General features: G+C 54.7%; 5 protein-coding genes across 5 annotated transcripts; 3 read left to right on the plus strand and 2 right to left on the minus strand.

Moving 5' to 3' along the window:
* Positions 1-762: 762 nt before the first annotated feature.
* On the plus strand, positions 763-2,329 carry PG986_000610 (uncharacterized protein; the record flags this gene model as incomplete). The annotated part of the gene is made up of 4 exons (XM_066836832.1): positions 763-918; positions 1,048-1,105; positions 1,213-1,919; positions 1,985-2,329. The coding sequence occupies 4 exons, from the start codon at positions 763-765 to the stop codon at positions 2,327-2,329; spliced, it is 1,266 nt and encodes a 421-aa protein (XP_066705725.1).
* Positions 2,330-2,351: 22 nt separating this feature from the next.
* Positions 2,352-2,951, plus strand: PG986_000611 (RNA binding protein; the record flags this gene model as incomplete). The annotated part of the gene is made up of 1 exon (XM_066836833.1): positions 2,352-2,951. One exon carries the CDS (start codon positions 2,352-2,354, stop codon positions 2,949-2,951), a length of 600 nt encoding a protein of 199 aa, XP_066705726.1.
* A 1,719-nt stretch (positions 2,952-4,670) lies between these two features.
* On the minus strand, positions 4,671-8,408 carry PG986_000612 (uncharacterized protein; the record flags this gene model as incomplete). Its single annotated transcript, XM_066836834.1, has 1 exon — positions 4,671-8,408. One exon carries the CDS (start codon positions 8,406-8,408, stop codon positions 4,671-4,673), a length of 3,738 nt encoding a protein of 1,245 aa, XP_066705727.1.
* Positions 8,409-10,492: 2,084 nt separating this feature from the next.
* PG986_000613 (Histone acetyltransferase type B subunit 2) lies at positions 10,493-11,914 on the minus strand (the record flags this gene model as incomplete). Its single annotated transcript, XM_066836835.1, has 3 exons — positions 10,493-10,667; positions 10,719-11,817; positions 11,881-11,914. The coding sequence occupies 3 exons, from the start codon at positions 11,912-11,914 to the stop codon at positions 10,493-10,495; spliced, it is 1,308 nt and encodes a 435-aa protein (XP_066705728.1).
* Positions 11,915-12,904: 990 nt separating this feature from the next.
* Positions 12,905-17,457, plus strand: PG986_000614 (alkaline phosphatase d; the record flags this gene model as incomplete). The annotated part of the gene is given in 5 exon segments (XM_066836836.1): positions 12,905-12,909; positions 12,973-13,066; positions 13,128-14,748; positions 14,779-17,343; positions 17,357-17,457. The coding sequence occupies 5 exon segments, from the start codon at positions 12,905-12,907 to the stop codon at positions 17,455-17,457; spliced, it is 4,386 nt and encodes a 1,461-aa protein (XP_066705729.1).
* Positions 17,458-17,917: the final 460 nt, after the last annotated feature.

Genomic DNA, 17,917 nt, shown 5'->3' on the forward strand with positions numbered 1-17,917 from the left:
CACCACCTGCAGTCTGCCAGTCACCTCGCTCTCACCTACTCGACTCGCAAAACTGTACACGCACACACACGCACACGCACACAACTCACACACCACTCTCTCTTTCTCGACCGTAGTAGCCTCTCCACCACAGTATCATCATCGCTCGACCTCCTCTCGCGCAAACCCTTGCATCCATTCTTTTCTCCTCCCTTTCCCTTTCCTCCTCTGGTATTTGGTTTTCACCCCCAAGGACCGCAAGGAAACTGCAGAGATTTTTTTCTGGCTTGAAGGAAAGGCGTGGTAGAGAAAGATACTTGACCTATCCAGCGGAAACTAGACTAGCAAGCCCATTGCTGTGTTCCCACTCTCCCATTTCCCCTTGAAGTACCCCTTCTTCGAACCGACCGAAGCTTCAGCACACCGACCCTTCGGTTTTACCACCCGTTCTTTTGGTCTCTTTGCACCGTATCCTTCTGCCATTTGTTTGGAAGGCTCTGCATTTTTACCAATCATTCGTATTTCCCGTACGCTCAGGCAGCTAGCTGACTCGATTTCTCGTCGTCGGGCCAAGGAGAAAACGAGGAGGGAGGAAAAATAGAAGGACTTGGACGCCAAACGGCAGCCGCCATTGTCACGACGACCTCACGTTGAGAGAACTCAAGGGATTGTTCTCTCCGGCCGACACGGAAAACCCACTGCAATTATAATAATCATTGTACCATATTACGATCGTATATTCACCCCGTCGTCGTACTCCCCCCGGCACCACCAACCTTCATCATGTCGAACCAGCCGCCGCAGTCGCCCCATTTCGACCGATACGTCGTCATCCATGTAGCAACCACCTGCGATGAGCACGGCGTCTACGTTACGAAAGATTCGGCCGAGGTTATTGAGCTTGGATGGATTCTGCTCGATGCGAAGTCCCTAGACGAGGTATGGCACGAGATTTTTCCCGCCCAATTCTGCACTATGGAGCTGTTGCGGGCCCCCGTCCTTGCATGGGAATTGGCAGACGGTGCTTGCAAATTGCTTCAGAATGGTTACTAACGCGGTTTCTGGCAGATTCACCGCGAAAATGTTCTTGTCAAGCCTATCAACACGCCCATTACTCCGCTCTGCAGTAAGTTCAAGAATACCCGAGCCCGACGATCCCCCCGTGATGTGCTGTGCACAGCCGATCTCGCTTCTGGGATGGACAAGACTGACTTGGTGTTCGCCTACCTGCAGCTAGTCTGACGACCTTGACGTGGGAGCATGTTCGCAATGCGGGCACGTTCCGAGACGCAATTAACCGCTTCGACGCTTTCGCTTCCGAGCACTTGACCTCGCAGAACCTTGATTTCGTTTTTGTCACCCTCGATGCCTGGGACTTGCGGGTTCAGCTTCCCCGAGAGGCCCGCGACAAGGCCGTCGTGCTGCCCCCCTACCTGCAGCACTCGCGTACCTTCGACCTGCGCACCGAGTACCAACGCTGGCAACAACACCACCCTGAGTCTCTCCCCTTCGGTCCTTCGATGCTCTCCAACATCTGCGCAGCGCTCGAGGTCGAACCGGTCCAGTCCAGCGCCCCCATCAAGCACAATCTGCCTTTCCATCTGCAGGCCCTCGCTCCCGCCTCGCCCCGCCGCGCCATGGAGGAAGCCGTGACATTGGCAAGAGTCCTTCGCGGGCTGATCCGTAAGTCGCAGCCGCGCGAGACTCATCCCGATGTCCTCACCAGACCCATGGATGCTCGGGCCGATGTCCGTGCCTTCCTGTCGGAGCGCAGCAAGGTTCTCCATATGTCTGGCCTGCCTCATGACACGACCCAGTCTGAGCTGGAGAGCTGGTTCACCCAGTTTGGCGGTCGCCCCATTGCGTTCTGGACCCTTCGCACGCCTGAACAGCACAAGCCTACCGGCACTGGCTTCGCCGTCTTCTCCTCCCACGAAGAGGTTAGTAACTCAATAGCCCCGGCAGAATTGTCTGATGGCTTTTACTAACATGTCATGTGCGACAGGCTGCCGAGAGCTTGTGTATGAACGGTCGTGCTCTCAACGAAAAGGCCATTGAGGTCTCTCCTTCATCAAGCCGCGTCCTTGACCGCGCTGCCGAAATACTAACTCCCTTCCCGCCCAGCAAGAACAGACCCCGCCCCGGTGACTGGACTTGCCCTTCGTGTGGTTTCTCCAACTTCCAGCGCCGTACCGCATGCTTCCGATGCTCCTTCCCCGCAATGAACGCCGGCGCACAAGGCGGCGAGATGACTGGCGGCGGTGGTGGTGGTAGTGGCTATGGTTACGGAGGCTACGGTGCTCCTCCCATGATGCCCCCCACCCCACCACGGCGGTGGTCACCACGGTAACATGGGCCATGGTGGCGGACGTATGGGTGGTGGCGGCGTTGTTCCCTTCCGTGCTGGTGATTGGAAGTGTGGCAATGAGGTCTGCGGCTACCACAACTTCGCCAAGAACGTTTGCTGCCTGCGCTGCGGCGCGAGCAGAGCCGGTGCCGCCGTTGTCGCCGATTCCGGTTACCCTTCGCCCATGGACAGCAGCTCAAGCTACGGTATGCCAGGCAACAACTCAATGGCTGGTACTCCCGGACCTGGACCCTTTGCCTCGGCTGCTGGTCCCTTTGGTGCTGGCGGCGGTTATGGCCAGCAGTTTGGCGGTCCTCCCAGCACCTATGCCCTTCCTTCCGGCATTGGTGGCGGCGCAGCTCCCTACCCCTCTTTGAACACTCACTTCGGCCCTGCTCCTGGATCTCACTCCGCCGGACCCTTTGACAGCCGTGCTGCCGAGGCTGCTTTCCAGTCGGCGAGCAACGGCCCCGCATCCGCCGGCCCGTCCAATAACTTCTACTCGAACCAGAATGAGAACGACCCTTTCTCGTTCCTGTCCACTGGCATTGGTGGTCTCTCTGTGAGCGGAGGCGATGCGCGCCAGAACGGCGCGGGTGCTCCCCCTAACAAGTCTCCGGCTTAAAGGGATTGTTGACAGCCCCGCAATATGGCCCCTTGCATGTCCTTTGAATTATCTGGGGTCGTGTTCGTTTAACTCTCATGGATACTGTCAGGTGCTAGGCGGTTGTGGAGATACACCATGTTTTGACGACATTGATATTACGTGTCACTAATTTTGGGGGATGTACTTTGAATGAACAGCAGATGGCAAGCCATCCGACATCTTGGCAGTACATCTCTCTGGACTCAGACTTTCGATGATTTGGCAGGCTTGGAAGAACTTGGTACTGGAAGGGAGGGGGAGTCAAGGTTGTGATTCGGATAGGGAGGGGAGGCGTGTTGGTTGCGTATAACCAAAAATTACTTTGGGGGGCTTCGCTGGAAAGACAAAAGTGGAATTATCGAGTAGAGTCTCAGCACATCAACAACATCGGCAGCATCCTCGATACACAGTTGGAGAGTCATCATGACTTGGGTCCTCTGTAGGTCACCTTGGTCTGCACTTTATAACGATACACGACCTTGTCCAGATACCCTCATTATCGGACAGGATGGCTTTTGTACATGGTTACTCTTGTGGTATGGATTTGGTGGCATAGCGCGGGGAGTGTAAAGGGTATATCCTTGGCCTCTTTTTACTAGTTGTCCAAATTTTTGGTCTTTCTTCTCTGCGTCCGTTCTTTTTTCTCTTCTTCGTTTCCTTCATCACGTTGGTTATTTTTTCCGTCACAATTTTTGTTCACCTTGTTGCCACTGCGGCCTGTCATTAAAGTCTCTCAATTCTTGTTCATGTTCATGGTCACTCCTCGCCCACAAAAGGAATCAATTACATAAAATGGCACAGCCTGGGAGTGGTGGAGTCGGGGAGTGCAGGTTGGATTGGTTACATGCAGTTTCTTGCACAGCTGCGTGGTTGTCTCTACATGTAGATCGAAGGTTGGGGCATCGCATCGCCGTCTCAATCCTCTGCTTATGATGGACCATGCCTTTTATATGAACTGATGCAAGTCAACATACTTTATTTACCAAGACGTATTTTCCTCTCACATCAGGCGTTTCGTGGGCGCAGCAGCTCAGCTCAACAAGGGGTGCTTGTAGTTGTACGATGGGAATGTAGACAATACTGTCAGTCGAGCCAGAAGTGCTGAATGTAAGAGAATGACAGCAGCATTGAATGGAAATTACCAAGATCGAAGCCTTTGGACTGTGATTTCTACGAGTCCGTACGGGACGGCAAGGTTCGGCCAGGGCTGGCATACTGTATCGCCCGGGCCCTCCATGCAAGACCCATGATTTTAATTGAGGTTCATTCATTTTCGGGTTCCTGATTGATTTGCATTTGTCTGTCTGTACTACCACTCTGATCTGCTTCTCTTTGCCACAGATCCTTCCTGAGCTTCATGTTCCTAGACAATCGAGCAAATCCACTCCCTTTTCATTTGCATCTTATGACATCCATTGCTTCAACTTCGTTCTGACAGTCCCCCCACATTACACTGTCTCGGAAGTCTGGATGGACATTGATAATCATCAAGACAATCCTTCCGAAATTCGCGGAAGTCTAGTGTACAATACAATACATAATTGCAGCAAGTTTCTCTCTCTGCCAGGATTTCGGTACCAGTCAGAAATAGTCGCATATGGTACTGAAGGCAGCAGATGCTAGAACAAGCTGGTGGTTGCTAGCCTAAACACACGACCACAAGACGTTGCTGCTTCTGAATAACAGACACAACGTCGGCTAATCATCACCATCATCGCGCGCTTGGATGTGCCGGTAGCCAGCAGCAATAGCAGCCGCTTCAGCCTCTTGAAGAGCAGCCCAAGCCGATTCAACCGTCTCCTCTTCGGCATTCGCAGAGTTGCTGTTACTGGGGCCGGCATCCTCTTCGTCGGTCTCTTCGCTGCCATCGCCCCTGACGTGGTCCAGAAAGCTCCAGATGTATCTGGGCGCAACTTCCCAATCAAAGTAGTCCCACGAGTCGTCGTAGCCGATGCTCTCGTCACTGTCCGACAGCTGCTCTTCCATGTCATACAAGACGTTGTTGATATAGTTCTGGTCCATTATCGGGTCGTCGTGGCCAGCAGGACCAGCAGGGCCAGCGCCGCCATCACCGACACCATTGCCGGGGATAGGGGTCGGGTCTGTCCGGCCGTGGGGCATCATGGGAAGTCCATCCGTGAATGACGGAGATGAGGTAGTGGCACGGGCCTTACGTCGTTGGTATTCGGCGACGGACTGCTTGAACGACTGGGGTAGCTGATCACAGTTATCGGGGGTCTTTGGCTTCCAATCATTCTCACCGCCGGCTCCGCTGGAGGGACTCTCATCCTCTTCGAAACTGCCCAAACCGTGTTCAGAGTCCGAATCTGAGTCGCTGTTGAAGTCCGAATAGTCCATGCGCTCCAGCTCCATCAACTCCGCGGAGAGGGACCCGGGCGTCTCGACCGAGTCGTCGGCCACGTTCCCGAGAAGCGCGTCGGCGTCGATTCTGGGGATCTCGGGCGGGGCGGTGAGGCCGGTGATGGGCTGCATGACGGCGTGCGAGATTGCCGTCGCCTCTTCGTCCTGGTCGGTGGGCTTCTGGGGGTTCCACATATGGTTGTTGTCCCATTTGCGCAGCAAGTCGTCGCGCTTGAGCTGGGCGTCGAGGACCTCCTGCCTCTCGGCGGTGCTGAGGCTGTACCAGCGGCCCTTGAGGATCTCGATGCGCGTGAACTCCTGGGACGTGTCGATGAGCCGGTTCTTGTGCGCCGAGTCGTGCATGTAGATCTCGGACTCGGTCGGGTGCAGGTTCTGGCCCGTCTTCCAGTCGATGCAGCCCCAGAGCGTCAGGGGGATCAGGTGCTGCTCCAGCTTGAGGTCGCGCCGCTTCGACTCCTCGGCCACGAGCTGCGTGACGTGGATCATGTGGTTGCGGTTGACGGTCGGGTCGCGGGGATCGCAGATGGACGACAGAGGGCCGCCGCTGCGCTCGCCCCAGTACTCGAGGTGCGTCTTGCCCCAGTCGGCAAAGGGCACGCCCATGAGCTTCCAGTTCTGCCGGAACAGGACCTCGTCGGGGGCGGGCGGGACCACGGTCCAGGCGCAGCCGAGGTCGTAGCGGATCTTGAGCGCGATCAGCTGGTCGATGGTGCGGTAGCGCTCGCCGAACAGCAGCTGCCGCAGGGGCTCGAGGCTGCGCTGGCCGAGCATGAGGTCCGATAGGTCGGTGCACTCGGGCCCGTAGATGGGGTCGTTGAAGCGCAGGTCCAGCTTGAGGAAGAAGCACTGCAGGCGGGCCAGGTCGAGGTCGGTGAAGCCCTGGACCGCCTCGGGCAGGCCGAGCGCGCCGATCCGGGCCATGCGCTCGAGGTTCTTGAGCAGCGGCACGGCCAGGCCCCGGTCCAGCCGCGCCTTGGCCTTCAGGATCCAGCACTTGCAGTCCATGTTGTGGTTGTTGCGGGCCTCGCTGCGGATGATGGCCCGGCGCCCGTCGTTGGTGGGCGTCGCCAGCAGCTTCCAGAGCTTCAGGAGCGAGGTCGAGGTTCCAGGGGGCGTGCGGTGGCCGTGGCGGGCCAGGTGGGCGAGGATGTCTTCTGCTGCCTCCTGCCGCTTGTAGCACATGGCGTACCACTTGAGGGTGGGGACCAAGCGAATCATCTCGTGATCTCCTCCCTCAGAGGATCCCTGGTCGTCGGCTTTGGTGTTGTCGTCGGAGTACACCATCTTCTCCTTGCCCTTGCGCTTGCTGGTGTCGATGCCTTGGCTTTCGAGATATGCATTGTCGGATGAGGTGCTAGGTTTGTAAACGTTGTTCTTGGGGCGGTATGGATGAAAACCGAACGGCGTCAGTGGCGACGCGAGCGGCCGGCCAGCCGGATCGGGAATGGTCAAGTGTCGGTACATGGCACTGCGCCAGTTGTAGACGAGGGCAGCTTCCGGGCAGTTGTAGTCTGTCCAGGTCCGGATGGACGACCGCAAGAACCGGTTGACGGCCTCGTGGAAGGTCCGGTGGACGCTGTACAGGTTGAGCAGATCGGCAGGCGGCAAGTGCTTGCAGACCTCGACGATGAGTCCCAAATTTGCCGAAAGCTGTTCGAGCATGTCGAACCGCTTGGAGGGGCGGCTGCGGCCGGTCGTGAGGGCCAGATGGATGCGGTAGGATTGCGGAATCCCGTTGGCGGCGCGTCGTCTGAGGGTGCGCTTGGTGGCCTTCTTTCCCTTCTTGTCCTTGGAAGCAGCGTCGCCGGGCTTCTTTCCCTTCTCGCTCTTGGAGGCAGCGTCGTCGGGCTTGTGGTTCTCGAAGAGGGCATTGACGTCGGGCTGGTATATAGATGCAGCCTCTTCGTTCTTGGCTTGCTCCTCCTTCTTGGTCTTGTCTTGCTCCTTTGCGAACTTGGCTGTGAGCGGAGTCTCGAGGGTGTAGTCGTTCGACTGATCGTTGGTCTTCTGGTGAGTTTGGGGAATGGGATCCACGCTGTATTGCATGATAGACGGCAGTCCCTTTTCTTTCTTCTTGTTTTCCCAGAACAACGTGGCTACGGGGCTCTTGAGCATGACGACTTGCTGCGCCGGGCTCTTGCCCCAGTTCATGGTGGCCTCGACCTTCTCCATGTTCTCGGGCTGCATATCCGTGGCAGTCTTGGCCACCATAGAGATATAGTGGTTGGCGGCCGGCTTGGGCTTGGCCGCGGGTCTGGAGGGCTGCGGAAGGTTGAGGGCCGGAGGAGGTGCCTTTCGGTTTCCGGCGGCGCTGGAAGCGGCTGCAAAACCGAGGTTCGCGACCAGAGCGCGGGCCGGACTAGAAGTCGTAGCTGAAGGTCCAGCAGGATCACCACGGGGCCGCATTGACACGACGACTTGGCCGGGGCTGAGTGTAGGCTTAGCATCGGGATCAGATGATGCGCCAGATCCGGCATCAACCGAACCAGTCGCCTCGACCGAGTCGAGTCTGGGCGGAGCAGAGTTCGGTTTGGTTGGCATTCCAGCACTGCCTATCCTGGGCGATTGAGCAATACGATCAACATCTTGTTGCTTCATCAAGAAACCAAATTGACGACCATCATTGTCTCTGATGCTGATAGGCTGATTGGCATCGAGGTTTGTTGGTCCAAAGTTTGTGGATGTAGCCGGCGCTGAAGCTGACTGGCCAGGCGCCACGAGCCGGTAGTACTGTGCCAACTTATCTTGAGTGGTCTGGTCATGACTAGAGGAAGAAGCTGCCTTGGGCTCTGTGCTCTGAAGCTGGGGAGAAGTAATGTCAACAGAGACACCGGTCATGTTTGTCATCAGTTCGGCCGCCTGTTTGCGCCGGGCCACTTCGCGGAGGGCATTGGCAAAGTCCTGGGTGGTGAACTTCATGTCGGGGTTCTGGCGTGAAAACTCCAGGAGTCTGTTATGGATCTCGGCCACGCTCGGCTTCTTCTTGGTGGCGGGCTTATGAGGGGAGGAAGGGCCGCCTCCGCCGTCTGTCTTTCCCTGGTCTTGGGAAGACATGATGGCAGCAACGGAAGGGATGAGTACAGCTAGTGCTGGCTGGGCATGTGGACAAGTTGAGGAACGAGTGGTGTTGGTGCGGGGGTCCGTCAAAACGGGCCAAGATGAGAAGGTCGTGATGTTCTGGCGAGACCTGCGATTTGCAAGGCAAAGAAGGTCCGGGAATGTGCGGATTATTGAAGACAAGGGCCAAACAAAATGCAAATGCCAAACCCAATGCAAATCCAGGTCGTGAATGGGTTTGCCCTGCAGTTTGCCCCCAACGAGGTGAGTTGAAGGGTGAAGGGTCGTAGGTGAAACCGCGGGGTTAGGCTCGTTGGAATAAAACCATAACAACAACAATGGCTGGGGAGTAGCACACGAGATCCGCTTCCCTTACGAACAATCAAAGATTTAAAGTGATTGTAGTGCACCAAGCTTGCCGTCGCCCCGAGCGATGAGCGAACGGAGTACCGAGTGAGTCTGGGCCGGGGGCCGACCCGGTTCCGCATCCCGGGGGCTCCCCTAAGCCACGGCCCGGGGGTCTTTTATCTGATTCAAGTGCGGTAGGTAGGAGGAGGACATTAAGGACTAATATACTGCTTCATCTGCTGGATCTCTTGTTGTATTCCTGCCAGACGATTCTCGTATCCAGGCACGCAGCAAAGTGGTTACAAGATCTCCTTTGAGAAGGCTCAACTTCCAGCCCCTATTTCTCCAGATCATAACACCTTCACCCGACCGTGAATCTTACAAGCAACCGAAACCAGTGAGACAAGGTATTGAGTGTGTCAATCAATATACGTAACATGCCACGACAGCCTCCGGCAACAATGTAGAGTGTGTTAGTGCTGCCGGCCCCTGAGAGCCGTTGACCACGATCTGTACGCACACACACGCATCCAACATGGTCTTCACGTGAGCTGATCTTTTCCTACCGTTGCTACTTGTTCCTTGGGACGTAAAAATAAATAGAATGCCACATGATTGAAGCCCACATGCTTAGATCTAGGCTGTCATCGCGACGCGCAGAGACCACGCTTCAAACAAGCCAGATCAGTCATTAGATCTATCCGATGAGTCGACTTGAATAGGCAAAAAAAGATTCAGCCGCCCTGAACTGATGGGGCGGAGCCAGATATATCTACACTTTGAAGTACTTCATGCATTGAGTACGCATATCGAACGACGTGGAAGGGCTGGTTGCGCTTGCTTCCCGTACGCACCTACGAAAGGGGTGGTGGTGGTGTGATCATTCCGGAGCCCATCAGACCGACATGAAAACTGTGTAACCGCTAGGAGGAGTAGGTGCCGCAGAAAAGGGCAAAAGAAGTAATGTTTCAGTGCCCACTACTGGAATCGAACCAGTGATCTCATCATGTCGTCGGTGGACCTCTTCAGATGAAGAACAGTCTCCCAGTACTAGTGATGCGCTTTACCACTAAGCCAAGCGGGCTTGTTGATCAAGGATCGTAGATGATCCTATGATTGGATGAAGGATTGGTCGTTAAGACAGCATATAGCTGAAGGACGTATGTAGCGGTGAGACATGTTGGTGGAGTCGTGGCTAAGCTAGAGGTCCATGATTGCGAACGGTGGTAGGGCACGGGGACAAGGGGGCCACCAACAAGCGAAATATCATCAACCAACTTTTACTCGGCGGGCAGCGAGGCCCCCGATGGGAGTAAGGACGAGAAGCAGCTCAAGATTGGTATCACAATGTACATGTATTTACTTGCTGCTTGGCTCACGGAGAAATTTAGCAATGAGGTCCATGGCATGTAGCCAAAGATCAAAACACCATAAACACGCTTCATGCTGCGCATCGCCTTCGAACCATCCCATATCTCATAGCACCTCCGGTAGCTGCATATCCAATGCAGTAGCCTTGCGATGGATAGCTTCTCGCGCCCATTAGCAGTAGACTATTTTTTGCCCCTCTGCTTCTCCCCTATTTTCTGAAGTTCCGTCCGCAACGATACCGTTATGGCAGTTCAAGAACAGTCCAGGCAAACTAATAAAGAGCATCCTCGAATAGATTTGCTAGCTGGCGATGGGGCCAGATTGCGCAGATAATAATGAGGCAGTATTGCGAGGCCTGCCCTTTAACGGCCCATCTCCTCCAAGTTGATGTCGGCTTCATCCTTGCCCACGATAGATTCGGCGACCTTCCACACCTGTAGCATGTTGTCTTCAGCGGCACTGGCTACAAGCCAAGGGTCGTTGAGATTCCAGCTGAAATCAGCCAGGTGGTTGGTGTGGCCACCGTGCATGAACAAACTGCAGTCAAAGTCAGTGATATGCCTAACAAAGCAATTGCGGGAAACTTACAGCTCCGGCGGTCCGTCTTCCTGGTCATCTGGTTGTTGCTCGTCGCCAACGCGACTTAGATCCCAGAAAACTATGCGTCGGTCATAACTGGCACTGCCAAGAATACCGGCCTCATGGGGGTGCCAGGCGATTGAGGTCACCGCATCCTGGTGGCCCTCGAGCGTGTGTACCTTCTCCTTGACGTTACGCAGATCCCAAATACCAATAGTCTTGTCGGCTGAAGCTGTCGCAACAATGACCTCCGTCGTAGGGTTGAATGCGAGCGCATTGATAGCGTCGCTGTGGCCATGACGAGCCACGAGAGACGATTGGGATGTCGAGTTCTGCCGTAAGTCGAGAATTTGTAGTGTCAAGTCATCAGACACACTACCCAGGAAGTTCTTGGAGATAGGGTGGTACTGAACGTCGTTGACGACGTTGGTATGGTGGGTATAAGTTTTGGCCGGTTCGAGGGTGGTCTTGCCGCTCTCCAGGGACTTCAAATCCCACAAACGAACTGTCTGATCTTGGCTGCCCGAGGCCAGCGAACCTTCGACATGAGGGTTCCAGCAAAGACCAAAACCTTCGTCCTGGTGGCCCTTGAGGGTAATTTGCGGGTTGACTGTTCCGTCGGGCTTGACGCTGTGCTTGGTGCGGTCGAAGATGAGGATCTCGCCGTCGACTGTGAGGGTGGCAATGAGGTCTGGGTTCTGCGGGCAGTAGCGAGCCTTGTTGACCTCGCCAGGGTGGTCGATCTGCTGGACGATGTTCCACTTCATGGTGCCCTTGTCGGATTTGCCGTAGCCTCCAATCTCGCCTCGGTCTTCATCGTAGTCGCGAGGGTTCGCCTTGATGGATTTGGGGATTTCGACCTCGGCGATCTGAACATGGTTGGGCTTCTCGTCGGCGGTGTGGGTGCCGATCAGCACGCGGTGAATGCGGCAGTTCTTTCCCTCGGGCTCCTTGACGTCGGGGAACCATTGTACGGTCAGAGTGGGCCAGGTCAGAGCGGTGCTGAGAATCATGTCGTAGAGGAAGGGCGCATTCTTCTTCCAGGTCTTGTACTCTTCGTTGATCAATCGTTGCTCTTCGTCTTCGGAGTCCTGGCCTGTCATGTTGACTATTCGCAAGGCGAGTTAGCTCTGCAGCTTTCGTTGTCTGGTTTTGGGTGGTGGGATTTTACCATCAGGGTCCTCGGCAACCTGCGCGGGAGCCATGGTGGGAGCAGTTTGGTCACTTTTGAAACTGGCGAACTTCCCAATTGGGCTGGGGGTTACGATTTGGCCGGGAGAGTGAGGTTGAAGACGATTGGTATGCGTCGGTGGGCTGGTCTTCCAAGTCAGTTGGCGAAAATGGTAAACGCGCAAAACGAAAGGAAGGTGGGTGATGGATCGATCGCGTAGCTCTAAGAAGAAAACGCGGCTTCCAGTCGCGTAAAGTGCCGCCGCTCCTTGGCCGAGGTTTTATGTAAGTGCCTGCAGGTTATGCACGGCTGCTGGCCCCGCACGTCTTATGGAATAAGGCAGGTAAGGAAGTAAGCATAGCACAGCGCATTTGGCCCAAGCTCCCTGATTGATATCTGGAGATCCGACCCTTGGCAATCTGTCCGCCAAATTCATCGCCCAGCGGAAAAGGTCATTGTTGATTGACAGCCTGCTTGCACAACCTAGCTTCTCTCTGCTACAAGGACCCGCACTAGGCCCATTCACTTGCCCGCCGCCGACCCGACTCTGCGAGGAGCACAGGTCAGAGTCACACTCGTCATACGAGCGAGAGCGATCAAGAGGCGACAACCTCATTACATACATACTCTCGTCATTACATTACCTCCCCTCCCTCCGTTTCATATTGTGGTGTTGTTGCTTTGTGCTTCAAATGCTTCAATTGAACGCTACCTGGATTTTGCGCGATTTCGCTGTACCTTTCTCGTTCTATAGGATCTTCCAATTGCCTTCGCAAGGCAAGGCGTTTTTGGGCCAGATCCGTTCCCGTGCCGTACCGCTAAAAGGCCCTTGGACCTTGTCTCGTCTGCCGTCTTCGCATTTTTGACAGGACTCATTCTTTTTGCATCACCCTCCTGTATCCCAGCTGGACTGCGCAAAGTTGTTTCGTTTCAAGCTTCGTTTGACGCGCTTCTTCCAACGCTCCTTCTTTATTGCCCGAGATTTCCTCTCCTATACTTTGCGACCGCATGCGACTTGGTCAAGATGGGGTTCGTATAGGCTCAACCTACCTACCAAGTGTAATGATAACGCCGCGACTGACTTGACCGCAGTGTTCCCAAGTTCTTTCGATGGCTCTCGGAGCGGTATCCGGCGATATCGCAACTGATCGCCGAGAATCGCATTCCCGAGTTCGACAATCTATACGTAGGCCGGCCTGCACACATGTTCGTCTGGATGAGGTGGAAACTGACTGTGGTGCGATTAGCTGGACATGAACGGTATCATACACAACTGTACGCACAAGGACTCAGATGACGCAACCTTTCGTCTCACCGAGGAGGAGATGTTCATCCGCATCTTCAATTACATCGAACACTTGTTCGGAAAGATCAAACCGAAGAAGCTCTTCTTCATGGCCATTGATGGTGTTGCCCCACGCGCCAAGATGAACCAGCAACGAGCCCGTCGTTTCCGAACCGCTCTCGATGCTGAGAAGGCCCGGGACAAGGCGATCAAAGAGGGCGTGGAAATGCCCAAGGAAGCGCCGTTCGACAGCAACTGCATCACGCCTGGCACAGAATTCATGGCCAAGCTGACACGGCACTTGAAATACTTCATCAACAAGAAGGTCACCCAGGACTCAGATTGGCAGGGCTGCGACATTGTTCTGTCTGGCCACGAAGTCCCCGGAGAAGGAGAGCACAAGATCATGGAGTATATCCGCAATGCCAAAGCGCAGCCTGATTACGATCACAATGTCCGGCATTGTTTGTACGGTCTTGATGCCGATCTCATCATGTTGGGCCTGCTGACCCACGACCCGCATTTTTGTCTGCTTCGAGAGGAAGTCACATTTGGGCGCGCTTCGAAATCGGCATCGAAGGAATTGGAGCATCAGAATTTCTACCTGATGCATCTTTGCATTGTTCGAGAGTATCTGGAGTTGGAGTTCCAAGAGCTGAAGGCAGAAGGGGCCACAAAATTCCCCTTCGACATGGAGCGGGTTATAGACGACTTCATTCTCATGGCGTTCTTCGTTGGAAACGACTTTTTGCCCAATCTACCCCATTTGCACATCAACGAAGGTGCATTGGCCACCATGTTTCGCATATATAAGGAGGTTCTGCCGCAGTGCGACGCCTATATCAACGAGGGAGGCGTTATCAACCTCCAGAGCCTTGGACTGCTCTTGGACCAGCTGTCCAAGGAGGAGAATCGTCATTTTGAGCATGAAAACTCCGATCAGAAATGGTTGAGGAGCAAGCAGCTGGCCGAGGCCAAGGGCGAAGAGATGCCCAAGACTAAGGGCAAGGTGATCATGACCTCTGCCCAGAAGGAGCTGTGGAAAAAGGTCAAGAAATACGTCCAGAAGCCGCGCGAGGATCCTTTGGATCTGGGCACCGAACTTGCCGCTGCCGATCGTCAGTTCATCAAGGATCTGGCTGGCGATATGCGACTCGAGTGGCGCACAGTCGACGATGATGAAGGTCGACGTCATCTCGTTGTCTCGCTCCCCGGAAAGGCGAATGGCAATGCCGATGACGAAGACGACGAGGAAGTCGAGGCTGGCTTCGCTCTCAACCGTGTGATGAAGAAGTACGACTCTGCGCAAGTAATCGACGTTTCAGCAACCGAGTCGCAGGACTCGATGGCGATCAAATACAAGGAGAAATTCGGCGAATGGAAGAACGAGTACTACAGCTCCAAGTTCAAGGAGTGGACACCCGAATCCAAGGAAACCGAGCTGCGCCTGCTGTGTGAGAACTATGTCCAAGGTTTGCAGTGGGTACTGTACTACTACTATCGCGGTGTGGCCTCGTGGCCCTGGTTCTACGCATACCATTACTCTCCAATGATATCAGGCAAGTCATCCCCGAAAATTCTGCGTTCTATCTACTAGTACTAACACAACCTAGATGTCTGCAAGGGTTTCAACGCTGACGTGGACTTCCAACTCGGCCAGCCGTTCCGCCCCTATGAGCAGCTGATGGGTGTTCTGCCGGATCGCAGTAAAAGCATTGTTCCCGCAGTGTATCACCCGCTAATGACGGATCCCAAGTCGCCGATCATTGACTTTTACCCACGGGATTTCGAGCTTGACATGAACGGCAAGAAGATGGAGTGGGAGGCCATCGTCAAGATCCCATTCATTGACGAAAAGCGACTGCTTGAGGCCATGGCCACTAAGAACGACTTACTCTCACCCGATGAGAAAGCAAGAAACGACTTTGGTGTGTCGCTGAAGTTTACATACGACCCTACAGCTCAGCCAGTCGTGTATCCTTCTTCTATGGTTGGCGTGTTCCCCGACATACCCGGCTGCCAATGCGTTGAGAATATCTATGATCTCCCTACCGCGGACGGCGCAAAGCTCTACCGAGGCCTTCTGGATGGCGCAAAGCTCAATATCGAGGCTTTGGCTGGATTCCCAAGTCTAGCAACGCTGCCCTATACTGCCAGTCTTGATTACCATGGAGTCAATGTTTTCCAGCAAGACAGTCGTAACCAGAGCATGATCGTCACGCTCTCGGATGTTGAGATGCGTAGCAGCATCGAAACGGCCAAGTTGAAGCTGGGACAAACATGCCATGTTGGCTACCCCTTCCTACAGGAGGCCAAGATCGTTTCCGTCACCGATCGCGATTACGAGTACACACATGATGCCGAAGGAAAGATTGTGCAGCGACACTTGGACGGCTCAGAAATGCAGGCTTGGCAGAAAAAGGCGGCCCAACTTGGCAACTTCTACAGCAAGCGACTTGGAATCGTCATCGGTCCCATCGAGGTCACGGTGCAAGTTGATATGCTGAAGGGCTTGATAAAGACCAAAGAGGGTGCCCTCGTCAAGGAGTATGGATACATACCCGGGACAGAAAAGGACCATGCTGCCCAGGTCATAGTAGACGAGGTCGTGAGTGAGGACCAACGTTTCATTGAAAGAGAAGCGTTGCCCATCGAAGAAGAGTTCCCATTGGGCTCCAATGTCTTCTTCCTTGGACAAACGGTTCAAGACTTCCTGTACTATGGTCGTCCTGCCAGAGTCCTCGGTCACAAGGACGGCTTGGTAGAGACAGTGATGGCATTCCATCACCCAAAGGACCGCCAACCACAGCCGAAAGCGAAGGGTCAGGACTTCGTTCCGCACGAGTCCAAGTACGCCGCGCGCTTTTCTACCGTTGCCAAACCAGTTGTGGCAGCCGGGGATAGTCTCGGTAACTACGAGACTGCCGTCAACGTTGCTAAAAATATCGGTGTCTCTCCCCTGGTCCTCAGCAAGATCACATCATCCCTATTCGTTTACACCGTTGGCAACATGAAAGTCAACCTGGGCCTTAACCTCAAATTTGAGGGTCGAAAGCTGAAGGTGCTGGGCTATACCAGAAAGGGCCCTCGTGGATGGGAGTACAGCTCAGCCGCTCAAGCCCTTATCGCGCAATACGCCAGTAAATTCCCCGATCTATTTGCTGGAATGATGCAAAACCCACAGGGTAATGAGTTGCGCGAGACGGATCTCTTCAAGCGAATGACACCCGAGGAGGCCACGCTCAAGGTCAAAGAAATTGGTGCATGGCTCAAGACGGTGGAGACCAGCAAGTTTGAGAAGGTTCCCCTGGATGCGGAACAGCTCGACTCGAATGTTGTCAAGGCAGTTGAGAAAGCGGTCGATGGCCTCATTGAAGAATTCAATGGTGGCATAGGAGAGGACTTGTTCATCAAACGTAAGGCTCCGCGCGATGTGTTGTTGCGCATTGAGGACGCTGAGCAACGGCTTGGCGATCAGAACTTCTCTCTGGGTGACCGTGTTATCTACGCTGCCGGTTCTGGTAAGGTGAAGACTGGTGCTCAGGGAACAGTTGTTGGTATCAGCACTGTTGGCAACCACCACATGCTTGATGTGGTATTCGACCAGCCCTTCATGAGCGGCACTGCCCTGGGCGAACGCTGCACTCCGTTCCGTGGAGCAACAGTCGCTGCGAAGACTGTCCTGAACACCACAAGCAAACACTTCCTGGCGATCCCCAAGCAGGCAAACGCTGGAGGCCACAGGATTGCAGACTCGTTCCAGCGAAACCGCGGAAACTCAGGAGGACTTCGTGGCAGGAATGGAGGAACCTACCGCGATGCACCTGCCCCTCCTCCCCTGAATGGGTCGTTCCGGGGCGCTATGTCTGGCGCAAACCATCACGCCCCTGGCCGTGGCCGAGGCGCCGGGAATGCGGTGCCACACCTGCAGCATTCTAGCCTGGTTTATCGGCCTGCCCCCATTGGCGCTCACCCGCAGCAGCAACATCAGCCGGCTCACCAAGGAGGATACCAGGCCAGCAACGGCTACGATTGGCAGTCGGTCGGTCATGGCGGTCAAGCGCATCATGCCGGCCAATCCTACAACCCTGCGCAGGGACAATCGTCTGGACAGAGTAACGGAGCGATCTACGGCGCAGTACCACCTCCGCCCAATCTGAATGCTAAGGACAACAGCCGTGGGAGAGGTAGAGGTCGCGGTCGCGGAAGAGGAGAAGGCCGAGGCCAAAGAGGTGGGCGCGGCGGCGCTCCTCGGGGTAGAGGAGGGCAGCAGCAAGGACCTGCTTAGGTAGTGTGGACTTAAGCCTGCTGAACAGCATTCACCCAGGAGGTTGGGCTTTGTCCGCTCAAAAGTGACCCTTCCTGCGTATGCTGTAGGAATACCCAGAGCTACGAGTTCTAGACCTACTAGGCAGTACGTCGAAGCTTGGTTGGGCGGCATAGTCGGCTCTCAAGAATTGGCGGGGCACGGAGATGTATATGAGATCATCTGCGAAAACGTCATGGCATCGAAATGGTTATAGATACCTAGACCGTATCGGATGAAAGCTGGTAAACATGCCACTTAGTTTAGATGACATGGCAGCTCATTGAGAAGTCTTGTCAATGTATAGATGATTCAATGAATATCTGGATGACGGAATTTCTAAGTATGCACACTCTGTGACCGAAGCTTACATATCAAACATCCATTGGCTGATCGTACTCGTAACCTTTAGGCATGCTGGAGATTCTGGGATCAAAGCTTCTTTC

This window comes from Apiospora aurea, assembly GCF_038362705.1.
Source record: "Apiospora aurea strain CBS 24483 chromosome Unknown utg000001l_segment0_segment0, whole genome shotgun sequence".
Taxonomy (NCBI): domain Eukaryota; kingdom Fungi; phylum Ascomycota; class Sordariomycetes; order Amphisphaeriales; family Apiosporaceae; genus Apiospora; species Apiospora aurea.